We start from the raw sequence: 26,496 nt of genomic DNA on the forward strand, positions 1-26,496 counted from the left end.
AGGTGGGTGTGACGCTGGGAATAGAAGCTGCTTGTGATTTAATATGTTTACTGCTGCTGCAGTAACTTCTCATTGTGCCCTATCACTTGGGCATTCGAGTCGTCTCTACAGACACGTCGAGTTCAGTACTCACCACGTCGTAGTGTCCGTACTGGGCGGCCAGGTGAAGAGGGATTTGTCCATCCTGTGACGCTCCGTTAACAGAAGCTCCGGCTCTCAGTAGCATCAGCACCGAGTCGGCTTTTCCCTGCCAGGCAGCGTAGTGGAGCGGACGCATTCCTACAACAGGAGCAAGCCATGTTACATCTCCGGAAATATCCATCCTAATTATAATTAACTATAAGTCCTGGGCATTGGCATTGACCATATATGGTAAACAAAGTATTTCTATACCTCATTTCTATATAATGTCTGCATTTAAACTTCTCCATTTGCACTTTGTATTGTTTCAAAGTTATTTTATTGTACAGTGGAACTCGGCATACGAATTTAATTCGTTCTGGAGGCAAAAAATTTGTATTGCGAAATGAATTTTCCCATAAGAAATAATATAAATGCAGATAATCCGTTCCAGCCGCCCAAAAACATGACCAATATTCCCAATACGAAGCGCATGTAAACTGTACGTCTGCTTACAAAGAACCGACCCAAGCCAAGCATTCCATGTCAAGGCTCCTCACACACCAAGCTTGGGCTAAAAATAGAACAGACCACCCACGCCACCAATCTGTCAACAAAAAAACGCCCCGAAAAATCGCCTAGCTTTTGAACGCATGTTGAAAGCAACGTTGGTATCGTGGGTCGACTCTTTCCAAACAGCTTTCGCAGACTGAAATAAAAACAGGTAAAATTTGTAAACTCGCTTCGGTTGGCTTCGCTTGGCTTTCCACTGACGCAAACGAGTTTTGAAAGCCTCCCGGACGTACGCACAACTTAGCCGGTTCGTTTCATTCATATGCTGAACATGCTTCGAATGCCGATGCAAATTCATTGCAAAATTTCAGTTCTTAAGGCGAAAATTCGTAATTCGTAATTTGCAGTCCCGGTTAGATGCTAACTGCATTTCATTGGCCCTGTATTTGTACTGTGCACAGTGGCAATAAAATTTAATCTAATAAAATCTAACTGTCCTGAAATCTTAATAGTAACTATCATTGTTTAGCTATGTGAATCTCTGCAGGTGAGACGCATGTTATAACCTATAAGACGTCTCTTATTTAACCTCATTTGCTCATAGACGGCTCGAAAAATTAGACTGAACATGTATTATCATTCTTCCTTTCAGCATGATGAGCTCTGCTTTCGTTTAGTTTTGTTTTTCTGCTTTTGTTTACATTACCATATGCTTTAGTTTCAGATTTGGTTCTGTCTCCTGTACTGTACCGTCGTTGCATTAACTACCCTACTGTGTTCACCTGCACTGTGTATGATTAGTTCGGTTATTTCTACCCTGCAGCTTTCTTCTCTGCACTCCAAACTCTGATGGTGTCGTTTGTCCGATTAAACCCAAGTCTCATTCTCTGCTTTAAGGTTTTCTGGTTATGACCTTGCTCATGTTTTCATTTTTCTTCTAACCCTTCTACAAACTTGGAAGAAAATTCCTGGATCGTTCAAAATAAATACACACGTACATTGTGCCTCCGTTTATCCACGAATGATACGCAAGACATGATAAAGGCTCATTCGGCTCTAAGACAAGTGTAAATAGTAAAGATCCGCATGTACACAATGCTTATGTATTAAATATTAATCGGATAATTAAATAGATAAATTAAACTTTAAAAAACGTAATAAATGAATATTAATCATCAAGTACTTGTTCCTCAAAACATATCATAATTTACTTAAAATTTGAAATATAAATATATATAAATATTTCCATAATATTTACTTAAAATTCCCCAAATATAAACACTCATTAGCTTTGAAAGATAATTATGAAAAAAAACAATAATGTGTTTTTTAATAATGTAAAATAATTTCTATTCCTCTTTGACACCGTTCTTTATTAAGAGCTAATTCCATATGCATTAATATCTTGATTATATTTGTAAAATAATATATAAACCGTTGTAAAAACTTTCTATGAGGTTAAATAAAGGTCATCCAAACTTTTTAGCTTTATTCTAATCACTCGATAACATGCTTTAAAGCTGCTGAAAGGAATTAAAATCAGTCTAATTAACTTCAACTGCAAACTCTTCTTAAAAGCTGCCATTAGTCCTGCATGAATAACTAATGTCGTGATGGAGGAGTTTCTCACCATTGCGGTCTTTGATGTCCACTGTAGCCTGAGCGTCCAGGAGCAGAGACAGCAGGTCCGTGGTCCCTGTGAGAGCCGCGTGGTGCAGAGCCGAAAACCTGAATGAAAAAGAAAACAAAAGCATTTCAGTGTTACGTTGTTTAGTCCTGTCCTAAATTCTTATACATGCTGACACCGCTGAAGTCTCCTGAACAAGAGACGGCTTGATCTCAAGAAGCCCCCCGGACAGATACTCCATTTTTAAGCGCCTTAAGGCTTTCAAACAATAAGTCTTTAGTAAAACTTTTTGTCCTCCACCCACAGCACTTTATAACCGACGACATGTCATTACAACTAATAGCTGGATAATAATCCCAGAGATTAAGCCGACTTCTTCTCTGAGGAGCCACCCTCAAACTTCTTCAAGCTTTAAGAGACAGGATCTGGTGAAAATACAGCAATCCTAACAAAGTAAATTTTTAAATAAGGAAATAAACGCACAAGTGTGTGCTATTAGAGGAAAATAATCAACAAATGAGTTACTGTTCTAACCCAAAGCTGATTATTTTACTATAGTAGCTCATCTGGAAATTTCACAGGAGATTTGCAAAATAGGTAAATAGGTCATAATTGCAAATAGGTAAAATTCTCAAAAAATTAATTTATTAATTTATAATATAATTATATATAATTAATAATTAATTAATTTAAAAAATAAATAAATAAATATTAATTAAATTAATTAAATTAAATTAAATTTATTTCAAACACCGGAATGCTCATTTAAATTTTTTTTACAATTTTCTTCTTTTTCTTCTTACAGTAAAAAAAAAATAAAAATAAATAAATAATAAAATTAAAACAATTTAAAAACACAATAATTTTTATCCATTTATAGCTACAATTCCTGTTATCAAAATAAGGCACTTATGTCAACTTTTCTGTCCTGAAGACTTTCCTATAGAGGAAAAACCGACCACTATAAAGCACTGATACTGGAGACTTCTTCCATAATGTTAAAAACTAGTTAATAAATGTCAATATATCAATAATAAATAGTCATATTATTATTAGTCTCTGTTGTTACTACAGAAACCATCCAATCAGATGGTCCAATATAAATGTTTATAAAACGATTAAAATCTATAACACACAAGAAGGTCAAAAGATTGTACTGATAGAGTGAGAAATAGAATTTGTCCTGAAAAAGCAGTAAATAATAAAGAAAGTAAATAATAAACACGTTTTAACATGAACTTTAATGACCCCGTTTCCTGTTAGAGCTCTACCGCAGAGTTAAACACCGGCACGCTTTTATAATCACAACACTTCTGACTTTCACTGTGTGTTACAATAAAATCAGCCCTGAGTGATTAAAGGACTCGGAGATTGGGAAGGACAGGACAGATTTACAAGCCAGGGCTTTGTAGTTGTTATAGATGCGCATTAAGGCGACGCAATTCTCTGCAATGTTCAGGAATTTTGCGGGAAAAGAACAGGCAGGCTGAATAAAAGAGGCTGATCCTCCGTTTGTTCAGGAGATAAACTACATCTCAGATGGTGTGTGTGTGTGTGTGTGTGTGTGGGAGGAGTGAAGAGCAAAGCTTTAACACAGCGTGCTTTGTTTATGCTTGAATGATTTTGAAGTACATATACATTTATCTTACTAGCTTAAATCTAGTTTCTTGTCTAGTTTCTTGTATACGTGTGTGTGTGTGTGTGTGTGTGTGTTTGTGTTTCTCTCTATGTTCAAGAAAATATTTACTATACAATATTCAGAGAATATTTACAATACTTTTAGACCAGCAGCCAGAGTTAAACACACACATACACATATACACACTCATACACAATCAGATTCACACACACACACTCAGTCAGACAGACAGGCAGACACACACACACAATCAGATTCACACACACACACACACACACACTCAGTCAGACAGACAGGCAGACACACACACACAATCAGATTCACACACACACACAGTCAGACAGACAGGCAGACACATATATACACACACACACACACACACACACACACACACTCACACTCACACTCACACTCACACTCACACTCAGTCAGACAGACAGACACACACATACTCAGACAGACTTTACACACACAAACACACACACAATCAGATGCGTGCAAACACACACACACACACACACTCAGATGAACACACACACACACACACACACACACATACTCAGACAGACAGCCCCCCCCACACACACACTCAGACAGACAACCACACATACACACACACAGACCTTACACACACACACAATCAGATGCGTGCAAACACACACACACTCAGATGCACACACACACACACTCAGACAGACAACCACACACACGCACACACACAGACCTTACACACACACACAATCAGATGCGTGCAAACAAGTACACACACACTCAGACAGACAACCACACACATACACACACACACACTCAGACAGACCTTACACACACATACAGACACACACACAGACACACACACTCAGGCAGACACCTCCATACACAAAAATAGTTTTGTAGGTGCCCCTATTTAACACCCTCATCCTGTCCTGCTTGATAAAGTGAAGAGCGTGTCCACACACGTCCAGCAGATCATCTAAAAGCAGAAAAAAAGGAAAAAGAAAAGCCACGCAGTATTCTGTGAGGACCGGGTCAACCTGAGGTCATCTGACTCTAGCCTATCATTCTGAGGACTTCTGGTCTGCGCTTTTTGAGGTCAAAAAACTGTACACACAGACAAACAGACAAGCAGACTCTCTCTGTCTCTCTCTCTCTCACACACACACACACACACACACACACACACACAGTGTATCTCACTGTTCCTTAGAGAACCTTCAGTTGATATTTTGTGGACAAGCCGAATGTCCCAACAAGTCACAAGCTGTCATATACTTCTATCCTTGTGGGGATGACAACAAGACACAACATGCCCTAACACACACACACACCAACATAAATACACACACACACACCCCAATAGTCATAAAACAAATCATAAACACAAACAGACAGACAACACACACACACACACATATATAGAAGTCACAAAGAAGCAAAAACACAGTCAGACAACCAGTTACACAAAGAAACATAAACTCAGACAGATAGATACACACACACACACTGATTGACATAAAAAAAACATTAACACAGACAAACACACACACATACCACTAGTCAGAAAACAAAACAAAAACACTGACTGATACACACACACACACACAAACCTTGTCACATAAGGAAACAAACACAAGGACAGACGAACAGACACACAACTAGTTACACAAAGAAACATAAACTCAGACAGAGAGACAGACAGACACACACCACTCATCACAAAACAAAACAAACACAGACACACACACCAATTGTTATAAAACATATCATAAACACACACAGACATTGAAATACACACTCAAACACACACACACACACACACACCTAGTCACAAAAACAAAACAAACACAGACAAACACACACAAACACAAACACACACACACACCAATTGTCATAAGGACAGACAGACAAAAAGACACACAACTAGTCACATAAAGAAACAAACTCAGACACACACACACACGAGAAGAGACCGACAAACAGACACACAACTAGTTACACAAATATAGACTCATACAGACAGACAGACACACACACACACTACACCTGACACACAATAGAGCTTCTCAGAATACCACCAGTGATGACACATCATGATGAGCATTGTGTGTGTGTGTGTGTGTGTGTGTGTGTGTAAGACTAAATATCTCTAAGCATGTGTGATTAATGACACCCACACACACACACACACACACACACACACACACACACCTGAAGAATGCAGACTGTCGTCTCTACAAGAGTTAAGTGCATTACCTCAGCTAGACTTTTTTTTTTAAATTTTTGCAAAGAGCCACAAAAATCCGAGGCGAGGCAGTCAGAAACTGTTCATTACCGGATTCAACCGTTTCAGAAGGAAAAGCGAAGAAGAAAAGCAAACTGTGTGTAGAGACAATGAAGAGGAGAAGAAGGAGAGAGAGCTGCGCAGTGCTGGTGGCAGTGATGAATAATAAAATGTTTTTCCTCTTCCTCGGCTGCTGCTCCCTGAGGAAGCTGTTCCTCGCCTCTGCTCATGAAATCGCAAATTAGCGCTGGGATCAACGCCGCTCCGGCTCCTGATCTCAGGTCTGAGGAACGAGACCTGCTACATGTTCCTGAACGTCTCAGGTTCCTAACCCTGCTCCTGGAGAACCCTGTGAGAGCAGGGAAGGAACCTGAGATCTTCTTTAATACATGTTTTTTACGCAGAGGCTTTCATTTCAGCTTTTACACGAAGCACATAACGAAGGGATTAAATTATTCCTCTGTAAATAGGACGCTGGCGAAATGTGTTCCTCATTTATTTCTTATTTTCATTATCCACCAGATTCTCTCGTGGCAATACAGAACATACATAATTGAGCAGAACCTTTCCTTTTGCTTTTCCTCTCTCCTTACTTCTCCTTTCCTTTTCCATTCCTTTTCCTTTCCTTTCCATTCACTTTCCTTTCCATTTCATTTCATTTTATTTCCTTTCCTTGTTTTTCATTCCCTTCCCTTTCCATTCCTTTTCCTTTCCTTTCCTTTTCATTTCATTTCCTTTTCTATTTCTTTTCTCCTTTTCATTTCCCTTTTTTGTTTTAATTTTCCTTTCCTTTCTTTTTCATTTCATTTCCCTTTTAATTTTCCTTTCCTTTTTTTCCCCCTTTCTCCTCTCCTTTTCATTTCCCTTTTTTTCTTTTAATTTTCCTTTCCTGTCCTTTTCATTTTTCATTTTCCTATCCTTTTTTCATTACCATTCCTTTTTTCCTTTAATTTCTTTCCCTTTTTCTTTCCTTCCCTTTTCTTATTCCTTTTTGTTTCCCCTTTCCTGTTCCTTTTATTTTCCTTTCCTTTCTTTCCCCCTTTTTTTCCTTTCCTGCATCGTTTATACCTTGAGTAAATATCATTCACCTGGAAATTTACTTTTTAAAAATGAAAGATAAGATGAAATTCACAGTGATCCGACTTCCTTCCCGATGTGTGCCAAGCAGCATTATGAAACAGCGTGGAAAAGCCAGGTGTAAGCGACGCCTCCCACATTTTGGTTTTTTAAAAGTGCCCACAGTGGTTTTTTATTTTTTTATTTTCATTGCTTCACCACCCGAGTCTTCTATAATCACAGGTCAAAGTGTAAAATCATCATGCGGTGAAATGATCCGCTCTTTCCCTTTCACTTTGAATGGAATTACTTTTCAGGAAATGTCCTGAACTCAACACCCAAAGCTTTTCATAAGCTGCGTCCCAAATCCCCACACTTACACTATGCTCTATTCACCCTACAGTCTATCCTAAGAATTTGGAAAACAAACATTCGTAAGACGTCTCGTCCAAGGGAGTGTCTTCGGCCATCTTGAAATTTTATTTCTTATCTGGCACCAGCACCCGGTAGCCCCGCCCCTCGTCTGTTACGTAAGTCGAGTGCATGACACGTCCAACATTCCACACTTGTATAAATGAACATTCAGATACTTAAAGTGCACTATTTATCCTACACAATAGTGTATAAGTAAGCGATTTTGGGACGCGTCTCTACGGTCACCTGAGCACCTGAGCACTTACCCATCTGTGTCCTGGTAGTTGATGTTCAGTTTCTTTGTCGAGCTCAGTAACTCTGCGAAGAAGATGGAGAAAAAGAAGTTTACTATAGATTATAAATAGATATAAAACACATCATGTCTGTATATTATCTCTAATTTCCTGATAAACAAAACTGATGACTGATCCCCAGCATGAAGGCACTTGTTTCACGGTACAGCTCATGGGGTTTCCACCCAGATGACACTGCAGAAGATTGATGATGTTCTCATTGTGGATTTCTAAACGCTAGGATCTTTTTTTTTTTTTTAACATTTAATTTGGCTGGGTTCTGTAACCGCAGCCTGAAAACATACATGCCGCCGCCGACGTCGTGTTCGTTTTGGATTCCGGCTGATGTTCGGATCGGAATAATTGCCGAATGATTGAACGTTACAGGAATTCTTCTGGATGAAGTTATTTGAAACTCAATAGCGTTGTCATCAGAGGGATAAGCCAGCGCTTGCACATAACCTCGCTCCTGTACTCCATCCAAACAATGCTGACTGTGACCATGTAGGTGCGTAACTAACCAAATTAGGAGTGTTTTCCTCCCACCCAAGAACCTGAAGACTAACGTGGACGTTGTTTCCAGCGACTATTAAAGAATGTTTCGACTCTGTAAATGAGCGTCTATGAATAGCTCGCTCTCTAACCGCATGCAGACCGCAAAGACTGAAGGAAATCCAACAGCCTGGTTATATTTAGTTCCAGTTTGTTTTTCTGTGAGAAAAACGCCAAGGCTCTTATCTTCTCTGTAATTTTCAATCCCAGTGCTAAGGTGGAAACCCTGTTATTTATGCAGCCAGAGCATAGTTTTGGTTTCATTTTGCATTTATAGCCATCGCCTTGAAAGGACCGTATACCGAGGATTCTTTTTTTTTTTATTTATTTATTTATTTTATTTCCTAGTCATCCATCCAAGAGTGGGACAAAAATCATTTCCGGTTTCTTGGCAATTTAAGAAGCGCTGTTTTTAGCTGGCAACTTGCTTTTCAGACGAAACCCAGCGTTAAATCGACTGTAACTTTCAGTAAACTTTGAGCAAACTAATGAGCACTTCAGGACATGCTGTTAGAGGAAAATAATCAACTGGGATTATTTAATTTCTGTAATCATCATGCAGTCTGATAGCGATACTATAAGCGCAGACATCTACAACCGTTAAAAAGACATTTGTTGAAACCTAAACTCTGATTCTTTCTTTCACTTTCAAACAATTTCCTTCAATTTTTTAAAAATATTGTACAGTAATCCCCTGTTTATAAACGAAAAAAACCCGTGATACACGGACGCCACCCCCAAATGCTTTTTTTATTCTTGTTTAAGCTGTAAATGACCCTCCCACACTCTAAACACACACAGAAAATATTTGCAAGCATATAGCGAGATGAATTTTGGGTAAATTCATAGAAATATCACATTTATAGTGAGTACTGTATGTACGTATGTTCCTTGCCAGAAGCCTTAGAAGGTGCAGAGCGTTTGGGCGACATAACAGGGCGTGCAGAAAAAGTGTAAAAATACAGCGTACACAGAACAACACGAAACACTCAGGACAGTGACACGCAAAGATCTGGGATGCTGGAGAATTCTGCTTTCCTTTCCACAACTGCACGCATAGCCAGCAGCCAATCACAACTGTGATTAAATGAATGGGGCATTCCGATTGGCCGGACTCGTTCCTCCAGACGTACTGCATTTTGATTTTCAGCATCCCCGCACCACGCGTTCCTGAACAACGCTACGCTGTATAGTATTTTATATATTGTTAACATTTTATTTTATTTTAATGAATGTTTATATTTTGTAATTAATAATTATATTTTTATTAATAAATTTCCTTATTGCAATATAAAAACAATTCACTATAAAGGTTTGCGGATACCGCGATATACCGGGAAAATCCACAAAAAAAAAAATTTTATGTTCCAAATAAAAATCCATGATATACCGGGTGATTACTGTATCACATACTTCAACTGCACTTATTTTATCTTTCTTGTACTGATGTGACTTGCGCTACGCTTCATCGGCGAATCTGAGCTGTATAATACTGACCGAATTTCCGGCTCATTCGTACAGCGACGTTAATAAAGCGTGTTGCTTTGATACGAACGGGTTGAACAAAATGGCTGAACAGAAACAGAACGTGAAACGCGATCTAGGTCACCCGAGTGAAAAGATGCTGAACAAGAGATGTGTTGAATCTGTCAGCGATTGAACAAAGCATGGAAGTTCCTTCGCTGCTATGTTCTCCAGCTTTTATCATGAAAAGTGCCTTTTTACACAACACACACACACACACAGATTCTTAACTCTCTTATCTGCACATGGGATGAGACCCTGTGGTGTCTGTCTTTCATCCCAGACAAACTGATGAATGAGCTCGTAAAAGTCACTAGAACATTCTGCTGTGTAAATGTTAAGCTACATGCGATGATTGATGTAGGTATAAAGCGGATCGGTGATGCGAGTGAGTCAAAGGAAATATCGGATTTAATAAGCTCAGACTTGCTTCATGTCTGAATAATTAAGAGTTGAAACGTAAAACTTTTACGTCGGGTTAAACGCATAGCTGCACACTTACTCACCAGTCAGTACACACACAGCCACCTGCCCCATCCTGTCTACTCCAAAGCCTCACTCAGTCATCCACTTTCTTCAGTCATCAAGCCCCCGCTTCCCGGTCTCACATCCACACTTGCTCAAACACTCGTCTCTATCCTGCATTAACCTTGACGAAAACCTTCCTTCTTCCTCACGCTCACTGAAGAAACGCTGTGCCTCTAATGATCGTTTCTTCCTTCCAAAAAATTTGGTGGGAGTAAAAAAACCCCAAATGCAGCAAATTCTTCCACCCCACATCGCCTGGCATCTGAATAAATCTCTGGGCTGGGAGCTGTGACTCTTGTCAAATTCGGAATTTTTTCATACTTTTTGCAAAGTGATGAAGAAAGGACATTTTACAAACACATAGGATTCAAATGATAAAGTGTGCTCAAAACAAAGGTTTCTTAAAACAAGGCAACAATTCAACACAAAATGGAAATTAAATGGTTTGTTCTTGGTCTTCTACATGTTAAAGGACTCTATTTTTGCTAAATATCACATGCCACATGGATAGTGTAAGGTTAAACAGAGTTTGAAGGCTGTTTTAAAGACTAACAGGATGTTAAAGAATATATCCAGTGAAGCATGGTGGTGGTAGCATCATATTCAGAGTTGTTTCCTATATCTTGGTTGTATCTCCGACAAATGGCAGATTTTTGTCTGTGCCAAATTCTTTCACTTTATAAATTTCAAAGTTTAGCATATTTTTTTTTTATAAACAATCGTTTTCCAGAACAGCCTTAGTATTGTTTTGATATTCGCGTCATTAGTGCTCATGATGATGCCCATACAACTCCTTTCATCTTCCAGAAAGAAATACAGTTTATTGAGATCATGTGACTCTTTAATTGCTCAAAAGCTAACTATAAACTATATTACCAATTTTGTTGTTTGATTATTTTCTTGCATTTTTCATTTTGACCCAAGGGTATGAAATTTTCAGTTTTGCATTTTGTTTTATTTTATTCTGCATGTTTTGGCATATGCTAATAATCATGTAGACCGTTTGATATTATAACACAACCTGGAGAAGGATTCTTTCCTCTCCTACTTATGGGTACTTTTCCCAGAGAAAACAATATGGAATTTGTGACCAGTTTGGGGTGTGGATGTTGAATTTCTTTATGTCACACTCCAGAGCGGTGGTTAATTTTGAAAATTTTGTAGAAGTATTTCTGTTTTTAGCCTAATATTAATAGAAATGGTCCAGAAAACAAAAACAGGTTGCTTTTTCAGATTTCAAATGTTTCTATTTTCAAAGTAAATGTTGATCTCAGCGGCAGCATCGTGGCTTAGTGGTTAGCACTGTTGCCTCACAGTAAGAAGGTCCTGGGTTCAAACCCTGGGTTGGAACAGCCTTTCTGTGTGGAGTTTGCATGGGTTTACTCTGGTTTCCTCCCACAGTCCAAAAACATGTACATTAGGTTGATTAGTAATTCTAAATTTGTGAGTGTGTGTGGTTGTCTGTCTATATGTGTGGCCCTGTGATGGACTGGCAACCTGCCCAGGGTGCACCCCTGCCTTTCGCCCAGTGTGTGCTGGGATAGGCTCCAGCAGACCCCCGTGACCCTAATTAGGAATAAAGCGGGTATAGAAAATGGATGGATGTTGATATCAAACCCATTTCTGCTCTCCGAGATGCTGTAAGTGCTTATTCATCTAAAAAGCAGCTCAAATTAACCACTGAAATTCTGTGTAAAGTTAATCAACAGAAGGAAAAACACGTCTCACACTAAACACCAACAGAGTCCTGACTCATTTTATATCAGACTTGCAGCTATAAAACAATTAATCTGTTTACACTGATGGTAAAAGTTCATTTCCATTCCGCCGGCAGACTGGAACACCAGTACACTAGTAAAAAGAGTAAAAATTGTGATTCCTATAAAGCTTTAAATATTTCCAGCCAAACAATTACATCTCAGCTCTAAAGCGTTGTTCCTGACAGTATAGTGTGGAATGTAAACATGAAAAAGACCGTAAATACCAGTTAAGGTTAAGCCTTTATTTATGCAACAGTACAACGTACAGTGTTAACCTGTGGGTGTGACACAAAAAGTCAGCAACATGAAATAACAATGATTTTCATATCATTCAGTTATGACTAAGTAAAACGTGTACAGGCCTGAGTCTGTAGCCAGATAGCATCGACTAAATGTCCTGAAATCTCAAAAGACTTGCTCAACGAAGCAAGCTTCCTCTTTGGAGTTTGGTCTCGTTTTCCATTTTATATCAGGACACCATGTTGATCCAGCCAAGGTTTGGATCGGTTACATAAGAAGCTTTACACATCTGAAGTAATACTGAAGATGTGAAGAGAGCATTTCTTCAAAAGCCATTTAATGTTGCACTTTCATAGATAGATTATAAATAACAATATAATGAACGGAACATTTTTCATGGCACACCCTGGGGACTAGCAGATATCAAAATGCCATTATAATACAGTGGACTGGAAAATATTTACATGTGATGAACATGCAAAATGATTTGAATGTGGATGTAGTAGCATCGCTTCCTAGTTGAGAAAAAAATATTTGGTGTAGTGGTTTAGTAGCTACCAAAAGTGCCCCAAGGAAGGGTAGCCGGTGAACCAGAGACAGGGTCATGAGTGGTCAAGACCAATGCTGATGAGGATTGGGAGTAAAGGCTAGCATGTCGGTACTGATACCACAGAAGAGCTTCAGGAGCACAAACTGCTGAAATGGTTCAGCACAGACAGACAGACAGACAGACAGACAGACAGACAGACAGACAGACAGACAGACAGATAGATAGATCCATTAATAAGCCGTTGTTGAAAAATTATTAAATAAATGTCCAATGCCTAAAAATTTCTAATATCTGCCATTTTTCAGTGTGCAGGCATGTGACAACATTTTCTCAGTGTAATGTTTGTTATATGTGAGTGTAAAAAATACATACCCTTAGGCCAAAAAAAACTTCCTTCTTTATTTAAGACGTTCAGGGATTCAGCCATAACATTAAAACCACCTGTGTAGTGTGAAGGTCCTCCTTTTGTCAACAAAACAGTTGTAGCCCTTCTCTAACAACATATATGCCGACTCAAGTAATGCCCGCTGAACTATTTTTCTACATTTAATGTCCCCAACCTCAATTACTGTCCCAAACCTCTTTGCCTCTTTCTGTACAGTTAATGACGCCAACCTCAATGAATGCCTCCAAACTTCTTTGAATCTTTTTCTACATTTAATGTCCCTCACCTCAATGAATGCCTCCCAACGTTTTTGCCTCTTTTTCTACATTTAATGTCCCAAACTTCAGTTTAAAGCCCCCTGACCTCTTTGCCACTTTTTAATGTCCACAACGGCAAGTAAATTCCCCCAACCCCGTTGCCTCTTTTTCTACATTTAATGCTCCCAATCTCAATTTATGCCCCGTCTTTGCCTCTTTTTTCTACATGTCCAATCTCTTTTCCTCTTTTTCTACATTTAATGTCTCTAACCTCAATTAATGCCCCTGACCTTATTGCCTCTTTTTTTACATTTAATGCCCCCAACCTCAATTTAAGCCACAACCTCTTTGCCTCTTTTTTTCTACATGTAATGTCCCTAAACTCTTTGCCTCTTTTTTCTACATGTAATGTCCCTAAACTCTTTGCCTCTTTTTTCTACATGTAATGTCCCTAAACTCTTTGCCTCTTTTTTCTACATGTAATGTCCCTAAACTCTTTGCCTCTTTTTTTTTTTTTACATCTCATGTCTCTAACCTCAATTAATGCCCTCAGCTTCTTTGCCTCTTTTTCTACATTTAATGTCCACCTGAATTAATGCCCTTGAACTCTTTGTCTCTATATTTCACACAATTTTCCTGTACATCGATGCTTTATGGCATAGATACTTTTTCCATTTTCTTGGAATTCTTTTAATGTATTTCTTACCCTCTAGAACGTACCTACAAATTAAACTCTCTGCATGGTCCAGTGCATGGTCCAGAAGCACAATACACGCGTTACCAGACAACAGAGATGAATGTGTGATGGCTTTGGACAGATGTATGGCAAATTTTGTGCAGGGTTTTTCGACCTCGTCCCACTCATGAAGGCCTGATCACAGAGCCCGTTGTGCTGCGACAGAGCCTCCCTATAAATCTGCATGCCATCGCCAGCGGGCAGTGGGCACTCCATCTACAGACGCCCGCCTGAACTTTACAAATTACAGCAGGGGATGGAAAAGATGTGGCACTGAAATGGTTGCTGTGGGGCCTTTTTTTAAAAAAAAAAAGAGAGAGAGTTCAAGTTTCAACATGATCCAACATTCCAGACATTGCTCACCCACCCAGAGTGTGTCTCTCTCTCTCTCTCTCTCTCTCTCTATCTCCTTTACATACGCATTACACACACACACACACACACACACTTTAACACAAACAGTCTTTGTATCAATCAACAGTGGTCTTTTCTCTCTGGATGGTGTGCCGTATCGTATGCGGGCATCTCTCTGTGAAATGGGCCGCAGTCAATTAACAAAGTTCACTTGGTACAGAAATGTACACACAATGAACATGATGATGATGATGATGATGTGACCTAAACCTAATACCAGCCCATTTACTTCCTATTGTAGGGGTGTTAAGTGCCCTGGTGATGCCTAAACACTCTCACGTATCTGTAAGATGCAATGATAAACAGTGTGAAAGGACAGCACAGTGTGGAATTTAACTCTACACAACGTGAGTCAGTGCTGCAGGAGTTAGTTAGTCAAATAGTGATAATGAGATAGTAGAAAGTTCACCCTCCTTCAGAGACCACATACCAATTGTTCTGCCCTCACCAGCCTCTTTAAACTTCTATACTGGTCCCAAAAATGATGTGAGACTCTGTTATCCTTCCTAATGGTGGTTCTACATGTTACTCAATTATAGAGTGTACTTATTTTTCTGACCTCGTTTCTTAATGGCTGTTTACTTTCTGGGGAAAAAATGACCATATATTAAAATCTGGAGTGTGTGTGTGTGTTTTGTCACAGTGAGGTTATTTGTTTTCTTTACAGACGTTACACACAATTGTTAATTAGGCACTGCTAATTTAAGAAAGAAAAAAAAACCTGAAGGAGGGTGTACAATCTTTTTCACATGGCTGCATCGAGTCTAACAATTTAGTCAGTTATTTAGTTAGTCACTTATTTAGTTAGTCATTTGTTAATTAAACATTTAATTAGTTGATTACGCAGCCAGTCAGTTAGTAGGTTATCTAGTCAGTTGCCTTGTTAGGTCATTACTGGTTTAATTTTTCAGTTAGTCAGTCAGCCAGTCAGTTACTTGGTTGGCTAATCAATCAACTAGTTACTTCAGAGTCAATTTAATCAGTCGGTTGGTCAGTCAGTCAATTAGTTAGATAGATAGTTATCTAAGCAGTCACCTACTTATTTCATGGCTTGGTCAAGAAGTCAGTGAGTCAGTCAGCTTGTCAGTTATTTCTATAGTCAGTCAACTGCTTATTTCAGTAGCAATATAATCAGTCGGTTGGTCGGTCAGTCAGTTAAATTAGTTAGTTATTTAGTCAGTCACCTACTTATTTCATGATTTGGTCAATCATTTAGTCAGTCAGCCTGTCAGTTAGTTAGTTATCTAGTCAATCAACTAGTGATTTCTGTAGCAATTTAATTAGTCAGTTGGTCAGTCAGTCAGTTAATTAGTTAGTTATTTATCTAGTCACCTACTTATTTCATGATTTCATCAATCGGTTAGTCAGACAGCCTGTCAGTTAGTCAGTCAACTACTTATTCCAGTAGCAATTTAATCAGTCGGTTGGTCAGTCTTTCAGTTAGTTAGTTAGTTATCTAAGTCAGTCACCTACTTATTTCATAATGATTTAATCAGCCAGTTAGACAGTCAGATGTCTAGATAGTTACATTTCTAGTCAGTCAACTAGCTAATCACTTATTCAGTTAGTCAGTCAGCTTTGTAGTTACCTGTGCTGTATGTGTGTGTGTTCTGTAAACCATCTACAAACAAGCATTTGGAAATGTCACATACTATTATGAGCAGGGGGTTCAAGTTTGAAACGCCAAGTGACAAAATTCAATTCCACAGCAGCAGTTCAAAAAACAGAAAAACCCTGGATCTAAAAAATTCTACTCAAACCCTTAAAAACTTTTTTGGTACACCAGAGTGAGGCAAAACGTCCACCAAGTTCATTTCCAGTACACCAAAAGCTTTAGGGATGTTGCTCAAACACCCACCTGCAGCACAGTGGCAGTCTTTAGATTTGACTGTTAGATCTGACTATAACCACTGAGCTAATTTACAGCCTGAAACACTGAGGTGCTGGTTCAGATTCCACATCTGCAGGTTAGGATATGAAGGGAAGCAGAGCGTAATTCTTTCTCCATACATAGCCAGCTGAGTGTCAGCGCTGGCCTACTGCCCAGAGCAGCGACTAAATCCATGAGGATGTGTGGCTGTGTGATTATACTGTCTCAATAAATAGTGCGACTTCATCTCTCACACTTCCTACTTAAACACAAGAATAGCAACCGAAAAGGAACATACAAGCAAATTAGATTCTAATCCAAACCAGATCTGGTGCGAAAAATACATAAGGCTTATCACTTACACATTTACGGCATTTGGCAGGCGCCCTTATCCAGAGCGACTTACATTTATCTCATTTTATACAACTGAGCAATTGAGAGTTAAGGGCCTTGCTCAGGAGCCCAGCAGTGGCTGTTCAGTGGACTTGGGATTCAAAGTCACAACCTTTTGAGCAGTAGTCCAACACCTTAGCCACTAAGCTACCACATCCCACTACCAATATCGGTTACCTTATAAGAAAAAAGGGGTTTATTGGTTTCACATTCAAAACCAGAGTTCATGGTTCAGGGTTTGTAGCGTTCATTAAACCTGGTAATGTGACTATCCACTACAGAACAAAAAACTCTCCAAATGGTCTTATTTATAGTCATAGACTAATCCCTGCCACTAGAAGGTAAATGTTGTCTCAATTCACTTATGTTAGCTACTTTTCCAGACCTTCAAAACCAAGGAAATTTATGTTGTTACGTTATGACATTCAGGGCTTTCAGTACTCTTGTGGCCGGGTTGAAATCTTCACTTCCTTCCTTTATCCATCAGTCACTTCACACTGCATAAGTTTCCTATACGGTTGTGTCAAAAGTACAGAATTAACATTCGCTCCCAAAAAACATCTGAACCTTTTTAAGCTTTCTTGACCAGTGGCGTTCCAGTCTGCCGGAGACATGGAAATGGACTTATGGGACGTTTTCAATCAGTGTAAGCAAATGAATGATTTTCTGGCTGCGAGTCTGATATAAAATGAGTCAGGACTCTGTTGGCTTTCAGTGTGTTTTAGACATGTGTTTTTCCTTCTGTTGGAGAACCTTATACAGAATTTTAGTGGTTGAAGATAAACACTTTCAAATTTGAGCTGCTTTTTAGATGAATACGCACACTTGGGGCATCTCAGAGAGCTGAAATGGGTTTGATATCAACATTTAAGATTTTTTTTCTCCATTTATGTGGAAAAAAAAAACTAAAAGTTCTCGTTTTTTTGGAACTTTTCTATGAATATATTGCCCCTTGTAGGCTAGATAAATACTTATTAGAAATACTTAATAGATACTTAATAAAATACTTAATTAAATACTTAATTGGTCAGGTCAGACCACAACAGAGGTAAAAAGAAAAGAAAAAGGTGGCGACGGCTTCAGAAGTCGGCCAGGCCAAAATAATAAACAAAACTTATTCTAATTATACGTAATTCAAGTCAATTAACCTATCACAAAAGAAAAATACACGTCCTTCCCTCGCTCTCTAGCTAACCAAAAACAAGAGAACATGCCACAGACTTCTTAAAAAACCACCGAACAGTGTATATTGGTGTGTATAATATTTACAGAGAAAGTAAATATACTTAAAACTACAAATTCTTAAATCCCTGAGCTTCTACTTTCATATAAGCTTCATATAAAGCACCACTGTGGAGTGTGACATGACACACATTCAATTCCATTCCATTTCCTGGCCTCTGAGAAAAGGAGTTAAAGCGTCCTTAGCATGATCAATACCCTTAAGAGGACATGATGCTGTGATGAATAGAACATGAGCTGAGTATAATCAGACAGGAGCACACATGTCAGAAGTCTCTGTAGCGAAAATGAGGACTTGGTGGACGACAGTGTCCATCTGTGGGCTTTAACCGTGTTTTTAGAAGGACATTATCTCCAGCAAAACAGGAAGGGAGTATTATTCTTTCCTTAGTCTGACACAATGGCTTTCTTAACCATGCCATCTGGGCCATGACGGAAAGCAATCTCTAAGTTTTCCTTCTGTGATTTAAATTAAATGAGTTGTATCTCCACATTTACACCACCAACGACAAAATACAAGGCTCTAAAAGCAGAAAGTATTTGTTCCGAAAACTGATGCAGTTAATACGAGCGTGATAATTCTGGCTGTGAACGTGAAATAAATTATTAAATCTGCACCATCAAATGAGTATGTCTTAATTAAATATGCATTACACAATGAATGTGTGTTCTCACCAGGGCTGATTATATCCTCAGAACAGACATGTGGCCTATAGTTTGTGTCAGCACTTGTCTAAGTTGTGGGTTGCTACAGACACCGAGTAATTTATCTTTTTCTGAACTTGTTGTGAATTGTTGAACCTTCCCCACCTCCTGTATTTCAGCACAGGATGGCGAGATGTTTGTTCTGCCAGGCCCAGATGGAGTATATACGCATAATGGCCGCAGTGATGTATGAGGCTCGCAGGCTATGTAAACACAGCGAACTCTCCGCAATCAATCCTCTGACGTCGTATGGTCGCAGCAGGAAGTGAAGGGAATGGACAGCACAAATAGCAGGGAAGAGAGGAAAAGATTCGAAAAATCGATTTGGAAAGAAATCGATAAGCTTCTTTTGCTGTGTTGTGTCTAGAAAAGAGTTTACAGATATTACTGTTTAATGTCTCTTCTTTTTACGTAGTGTAAAAAAAAAACGCAATTGGATCCGGCTTGGGGCTTGAGATTTGACTGGTCATTTTTAAAACATTCCTGGTTGTGAAGCACTCTACAATACCTTTGGCAGTATGTTTAGGGCTGTTGTCCTGTTCAAAGGTCAACTGCTGCCCTGGTAATAATTTGTATTTATCCATCTTGGAGTCAACCTTGACCGATTTTCCTGTTGCATGCTCATGAACAGCATTTCCACAACATGATGTAACCACCACCATGATTGACTGTTCGGATCGGGTTCTCGGGTTTACGTTTCTGTCAAATATAAAGTATTCAATTCTGGTCTCATTGGACTGGCTTTCACAAAAGGACTGACTTATGATTGTCCTCCTCATGTACTACATTAGGTGCGGATCTCTCCAGGCCATTCAGCTAAACTCTTGGCCTCCTGGTTGCTTCTGGAACTAATTTTTTCTAACTAATGTCCTTTCTACCTGGTCACAGACCTTTGGTGGACAGCCTCTTTTAAGCAGTACACAGACTGTGCCTTATTTTTTCCATTTTATAAATAATCAATCAATTTAATGGTGCTCTGCCCAATTATCAAAATTTAAATACAGTGGAACCTCGGCAAAGGAATTTAATTGGTTCTGGAGGCGATTTCTTAAGGGGAAAATTTGTATTGTGAAACAAATTTTCCCATAAGGAATAATGTAAATACAGATAATCCGTTCCAGCCGCCCAAAAATATGACCAATATTCCCAATATGAAGCGTATGTAAACTGTATATCTGCTTACAAAGAACTGACCCAAGACAAGCATTCCATGTCAAGGCTCCTCACAGGAAGTCGTGCCACCAAGCTTGGGCTAAAAATAGAACAGACCGCCCACACCACCAATCTGTCAACAAAAAAAAACACCCGAAAAATCACCTAGCTTTTGAACGCATGCTGAAGGCAACGTTGGTGTCGTGGGTTGACTCTTTCAAAATAGCTTTCGCCGACTAAAAAATAGATTTGTAAAAATCGTAAACACGCTTCAGTTAGCTTCGCTTGGCTTTCCACTGACACAAACAAGTTTTGAACGCCTCCTGGATGTACACGCAACTTGGCCGGCGTTTGGTTTGCCGAAAATGCTTCGTATGCCGATGCAAATTGCTTGCAAAATGTCAATTATTAAGGCGAAAATTCATAAAGGACGACATTCATATGCCGAGGTTCCACTGTACTGATACTTTTCCAGACATTTGTTATGGACCTCCCAACGTTTTGCTATCTGCTCTGTCTTCTTGACGCTGTATGTTTAGGCCTGTTCTCTTACCAAAAACGCCCGAGCCTTTCAGGTACACATTTATAAATACTAAGATGATACTGATGACTTTTAAGTAGACTCTATTACGAAACACGTTTGTACACATTTTCACATCTGATTTCCTTCCACACATTAGTTATTTCTGGTGGATTCGTCACCTCGAATTCCACTATAAATAGTCGCAATTCAATGACAGGTTCTACCGTTGAACTTTTTACACATTTTGCAAAGGAGGTGAAAACTAATGCAAGACACTGTATTTTGCATTCATAAGCCAGTCGTCACTGTTGATGTTTGCTCTGCATATTTAACACATTACAGACACAATACACAGTTCGGTACTTCTGGGTGATTTGGATGATTAATATGAGCTTTTGTGGGTTTTGTTTTTTTTCCCTGGCCTACTTACTGTATGTTCACCTGGTTACATAACAGATACAATAGGAGGATGCGTATAGATGCCATAGAGCCTGCATTCAGTGCAGCGTTTGCAAGAACACAAGAGAAAAATAAAGCTGAAAGCCTGACGAGGATCAAAGCTACAGAGCAGGGCAACAACAAAAGCAGCAACATGCAGATATTCATTACAGCAAGACTGCTGTTCCCACAGGACTCCAATCATACGCCAAATAACACATTTCTATAAAAACACCACTGAGAAACGAGACGCGGAGAAGGTCTACGCAGTTATCTTGGGTTAAATTAGCTTACAAGGTACACGGACACTCATATTCATACATTAATAAGACAATAAAATGAGGCCAAACTGTAAATATATGCATGCCGAACGTGCACGGCATCTAAACCGTCCCTTTTGTCATGAGGAAGATGCTTTTTAAGAGTCAGATTTGTAATGATGCTGATACACTCAAATAAAAATATCAAATATAGATCCTAAGTAGATGTATACAATGAAGTTGATGCTAAAATGAAACAAAATCCACCTGGAGAAGCGTCACAAATTGAAATGATCTGACAACACTAAACACATCGGCAAATATCATCTACGCATTACTCCAATGTATTCACTCTTTTAAATAAAAAATCTGATGACAGAAATATGAGTCCAATGTTTGAACCATTCACTCAAACGATACCCAAGATGCAGTTTTTAAAAACAGCATTGTTGCCTCTCCCTAAGGACTCTTTTTCCCAGAGGCCAATGTTGTGTCCATGTTCAGCATTGAATGTCTGTCATGTTCCACTCCACAGTGGGGCTTTAATATGAAGCTCATATGAAAGTAGACACTCAGGGCTTTCAGAATTTGTAGGTCTTTCTGACGTATTTCTGTTTTTAACCTACTAGGGGCAATACATTCATTGAAAAGTTCCAAGAAACAAAAAAGTAAATGCTGACATCAAACCCATTTCTGCTGTCTAAGATGCTCCAAGTGCTTGTTCATCTAAAAAGCTGCTTGGATTTGATCTGCAACCATTAAAATTCTGTGTAAGGTTCTCCAACAGAAGGAAAAACACACGTCTCACACTGAAAGCCAACAGAGTCAGACTCACAGCCAGAAAATCACTCATTTGTTTAAAAGTGACTAAAAATGTCCCATCAATCAAGCAGCAGAATGGAACACCAGTGTACTGTAAAATAATTCATTTGTTAATAGTGATTCAAATTCATTGGAATGGAACGCCAGTGTAATTGGAAAAAGGGTTAAGCAACTGAAGCCATTTAATCAGTAGCTGAAAATTGAATTCGGCTTCACTAGCTAGCTGATTTGCTAATTAGCTAGCTTGCCAATCAGTGATCCTACTAACTGCCAAAGTATAACCACAGCCTCAGACTCTCACAGGAAATATTTTATTTTGCTCTTTTGCTGTTCCTCAGAATCATATAGGCTGCAAGATTACTTGCTTCTCAAGAAACCATCAGGAAACAATGAAAGCCACAATGATTTTTTTTTTCAGAGCAATTTTATAAAACCTGTGGTTAATCTGCCCTGTCACACCGACTCTCGTTCTACGAAAGCAGATAATTTTTCGGCTGTGTTTATTGTCAAAATGTACATCAAGACCTGGTCTAGACATCTGGCTTACAAGGCCAGCCTAAATAAGTCTTGAATGTGAACATTAGTTGTTCCTGTTTACCGTCATAAACAATGCTTTTTCGTCAGATTTCTGCACCGGAACTCTACAGTCAGGTCGACACAAAGTGATCAGGATTTCTCCCAGGAGTAGACGGAAAGAGGAAGTTGATAATGGAGTGCTAAAGAGTTGACGCATTGAAACAAAGCCGTGGAATGACTCACTGAGGAGATTCCTTAGTGGCTTGTCCATCTGTTCTGTAAGGAATGGGATCAGGATTAAAATCTCTACACACTCGCGTGAACAGCTTGCTCTTAATTGAGGTAGTCATTTTTGCATACAGATCAAAATGGCTTGGATCCAAATGTAGCTGATCCTTTAAGCCGAGTAAAACACTGGTGTGCTAATATGTTAGGTGACATGAACAAGCCAGAACAAGCAAAGTAAGCATAATTATCTTGTTACAATAGTCTTTATAATCTACAAAAGCCTCATAGCTCTTCTCCGTCATTTCATCTAGCAAACATAAATATTGGTCCCGTTTTCTAAATGAACTCGAGTTCATTGCGGGAGACTGAGTGAATCTGGCGCTACAGTGGGTGAGATTTGAGATGCTCTTACTCATTAAAGACTCAAAAAAGCTACATCAATACTGTAAGAAGTTTATTCTATTATAAATCATGAAAGCTTGACAAAATGTCGTAAACAACAATGGGGATGTCTCTTTGGAAACGCTAATGTGACTTGAACCCTTGAATAAAACCATTATTTTGGTAGGTGATGTTTTTTCATCCCCGAATCTGTTACCCCAAAGTTGGAAGCACATAAGTGTAGAGAACATCTTTGAATGCTAAGTAACTCAGAGGCCCAAACCTGTTCCAGCATGACAATGTGCACAAAGCAAGCTCCAAGAAAACATGGTTTGTTAAATTTTTTATTGGAAGAACTCAAGTGTCCTGTACAGATCCCTGAACTGAGCCTCGGAACCCAGAACTCTTCACCTGACATCAATACCTGATCTCACTAATGCTCTTGTGTCTGAATGATCACAAATCCCCACAGCCATGCGTCATCATCTAGTGGGATGCCTTCCCAAAAGAGAAGAGAAGAGCGAAATTGATTAGAATTGCAAAGACTAAATCTGCAATGGGATTTTCAACAAGCACATATGGGTATGATGCTCAGGTGACCACAAACTTTGGTACTTCCCTAAAGAAATTGAAGTGATAGCACAGTGGCAGCATCAGAACCAGCATTAATATCATCTGTTGGATTGGATCACACGGGCCAGCCTTCGCTGAGCCTTGAGCCTTGACCATTCATGACCCTGTTGTCGGTTCACCACTGTTCCTTCCTTGGACCACTTATGATAGATACTGACCACTGCAGACCGGGAACACCCCACAAGTGCTGCAGTTTTGGAGATGCTCTGATCCAGTGGTCTAGCCATCACAATTTGGCCCTTCGTCAAACTCGCTCAAATCCTTACGCTTCTCCATTTTTCCTGCTTCTAACACATCAACTTTGAGGACAAAATGTTCACTTGCTGCGTAATATATCCCACCCACTAACAGGTGCCATGATGAGGAGATCATCAGTGTTACACATTTCACCTCTCACTGCTCATTCCAACAGGACTGCACACCAATCCACAAAGCAAGGTCCATAAAGTCATGGATGAGAGAATTTGGTGTGGAGGAACAAGCCAGACCTTCTTGTCCTACATCAGTGCCTGACCTCACAAATGCACTTCTAGAGCAATGGTCTAAAATTCCCATAAACACACTCCTAAACCTTGTGGAAAGCCTTCCCAGAAGAGTTGAAGCTGTTATAGCTGCAAAGGGCAGGACAACTCCATATTACATTCATGTGCATGTAAAGGCAGACGTCCCAAAACTTTTGGCAATACAGTATATATGTTCACATGTTTACATATAATGATGAATTAGATAATTAGATCATTATTCCTCATGTGTGGCACTACTTTATTTAACAGCCATGCAGTAATGGCAATAATAATATAGTTCAGCTATTCTGCTACAGCATTTTGCTCAAAGTCTCTCAGATTTTAATGTATTTCTGAAATCAGTTTTTGGCATGACAGTTCTTGCTGGTGCATTAAAACTGTGACAGGAGCTCAAGGACACTGCAAAACAAGTTACACGCTAAAAAAGTAAGGGAAAATACATGATATGTTTCTCATAGGCAGGAAATATTCTAGAGAAAGCAATGCGTTTGAACATTTTAGGCTTACTAGACGAATTAAAATGTGAATAATCCCTAAATTAGCTTAGAATAATCTCATAATATTAAATTCATATGACTATATTCAAGATCTCAGGCTTGTAATAGATTTGTATTTTAACTCTTATTGGCATTTGGTGGTAAAATGTTAAATCCAAAGGAACTTTCCAAGTACAACAACATTAGGAAATCCTAAACGATCTAAAGACTCCTTCAGAATATTTGGCAGGTCCTGAAAGTTGTTGGCATTTAATCGTTAAGTAATTAATGTTTTGTTGCATCCTTTGCAAAAATATCACCTGATCAGCATCCAAAGTGAAGGTGAAGTGTTTGACTAAGCATCAGATAAACTAATTAGCAGAGTTCATCGACATTTGCTCTGGTTTCTGCTGATCTTGATGGGCTTCCAGGCCACAAGGCTAAAATCTGACTAGTTACGATAAATACAGCTCTAAGTACACCAGCCTCCAGCAGGGGCAGTAGATGAACGTTGAACATCACGTTCCTGTTCAGTCATCAAGCTTTAGATGTCTTTTAACCAGAATTGAGACTCTGTGGTATAAGCTTAATAAATGCGAGCAGATCTAGAGTGATGAATAAGATCCAAAGTCAACTACTGTGTGAAGAAATAAAGACCAAAACTGAAACTTCACAGAAATATCACAGAACAGAAATGCTGAAGTGATAATTTGAGAAAAATTCAAGATAGCAGTTTTTCTAAGTGCCCTTCTCCTTCATTATGCTGCATGTCTAAACTCATGTACTGCCACTAATCAAAGACTTCCCTTCAAGAACGCAGCTTCGGAGCCGTCACTCACTTACTATTTCGGTTGGCCTTGATCTTGGCAAGAAGTTTTTGAGCAGTGAGAAGATCTTTGTTCTTCACAGCCAGCAGGAGGTCCTGCTCTTTCCCCATGGCTGCTGTCCAACCTTGACGATTTATAGTCTCACTTCAGATAGGCTTAGCAACATGTTCTCCACAACAGGCTGCATCTCTTTGCTCTCCAAGCATCACGGTAGCTGTTAATTCCTTCAACAGACGCACTTTATATAGTCTCGGTTTTCTTATTCCGATGGCTTAATCATCATAAGCAGGAGTCTCAGCTCCATCCATTCTGTTTATTGAAGAGAGTAGTAAGAATCATTTTGTATCCTGGAACTTGCTGAAGGTCCTGTAAGGGGGAAAAAAATAAACGTGAGGCATCAAAAAACTGCAAACTGAAGACATTAGAGCACACTGCGTAAAGTAGCTTTCTGGGAATAGGGCTTAGAGATCCAGGACTCACAGCCAGGCTACTATTTTCTGCCGTTCAAGTCCAAACACACCTCAGAAAGCTAAGTGAGAGCTCTGTGGCCTTTCATTAGCAGGTTCAGGACAAAAAAGCAGGTCTGGGTGGAGGTCCCTAAGGACAGGATCAATAAGCCG

The 26,496-nt window shown here is 39.1% G+C and overlaps 1 protein-coding gene across 9 annotated transcripts in view; it reads right to left on the bottom strand.

Moving 5' to 3' along the window:
- Window positions 1-26,496, bottom strand: part of caskin2 (CASK interacting protein 2) — a 68,162-nt gene that overhangs the window by 39,204 nt on the left and 2,462 nt on the right. For 8 of the 9 annotated variants that reach the window (XM_058405853.1, XM_058405852.1, XM_058405851.1 and 5 more), the window contains exons 2-5: window positions 25,893-26,242; window positions 7,914-7,965; window positions 2,264-2,361; window positions 134-279 (exon numbers count right to left, since the gene is read on the bottom strand). In XM_058405853.1, coding sequence (XP_058261836.1) covers window positions 134-279; window positions 2,264-2,361; window positions 7,914-7,965; window positions 25,893-25,986 — 390 coding nt within the window. In that variant the 5' untranslated portion in view covers window positions 25,987-26,242. Of the gene's footprint in view, window positions 1-133; window positions 280-2,263; window positions 2,362-7,913; window positions 7,966-10,522; window positions 10,646-25,892; window positions 26,243-26,496 lie in introns of those variants that run through there. The other variant, XM_058405854.1, reaches the window with a different exon arrangement.

The sequence above is a fragment of the Hemibagrus wyckioides genome, linkage group LG13 (genome assembly GCF_019097595.1).
Source record: "Hemibagrus wyckioides isolate EC202008001 linkage group LG13, SWU_Hwy_1.0, whole genome shotgun sequence".
NCBI lineage: Eukaryota > Metazoa > Chordata > Actinopteri > Siluriformes > Bagridae > Hemibagrus > Hemibagrus wyckioides.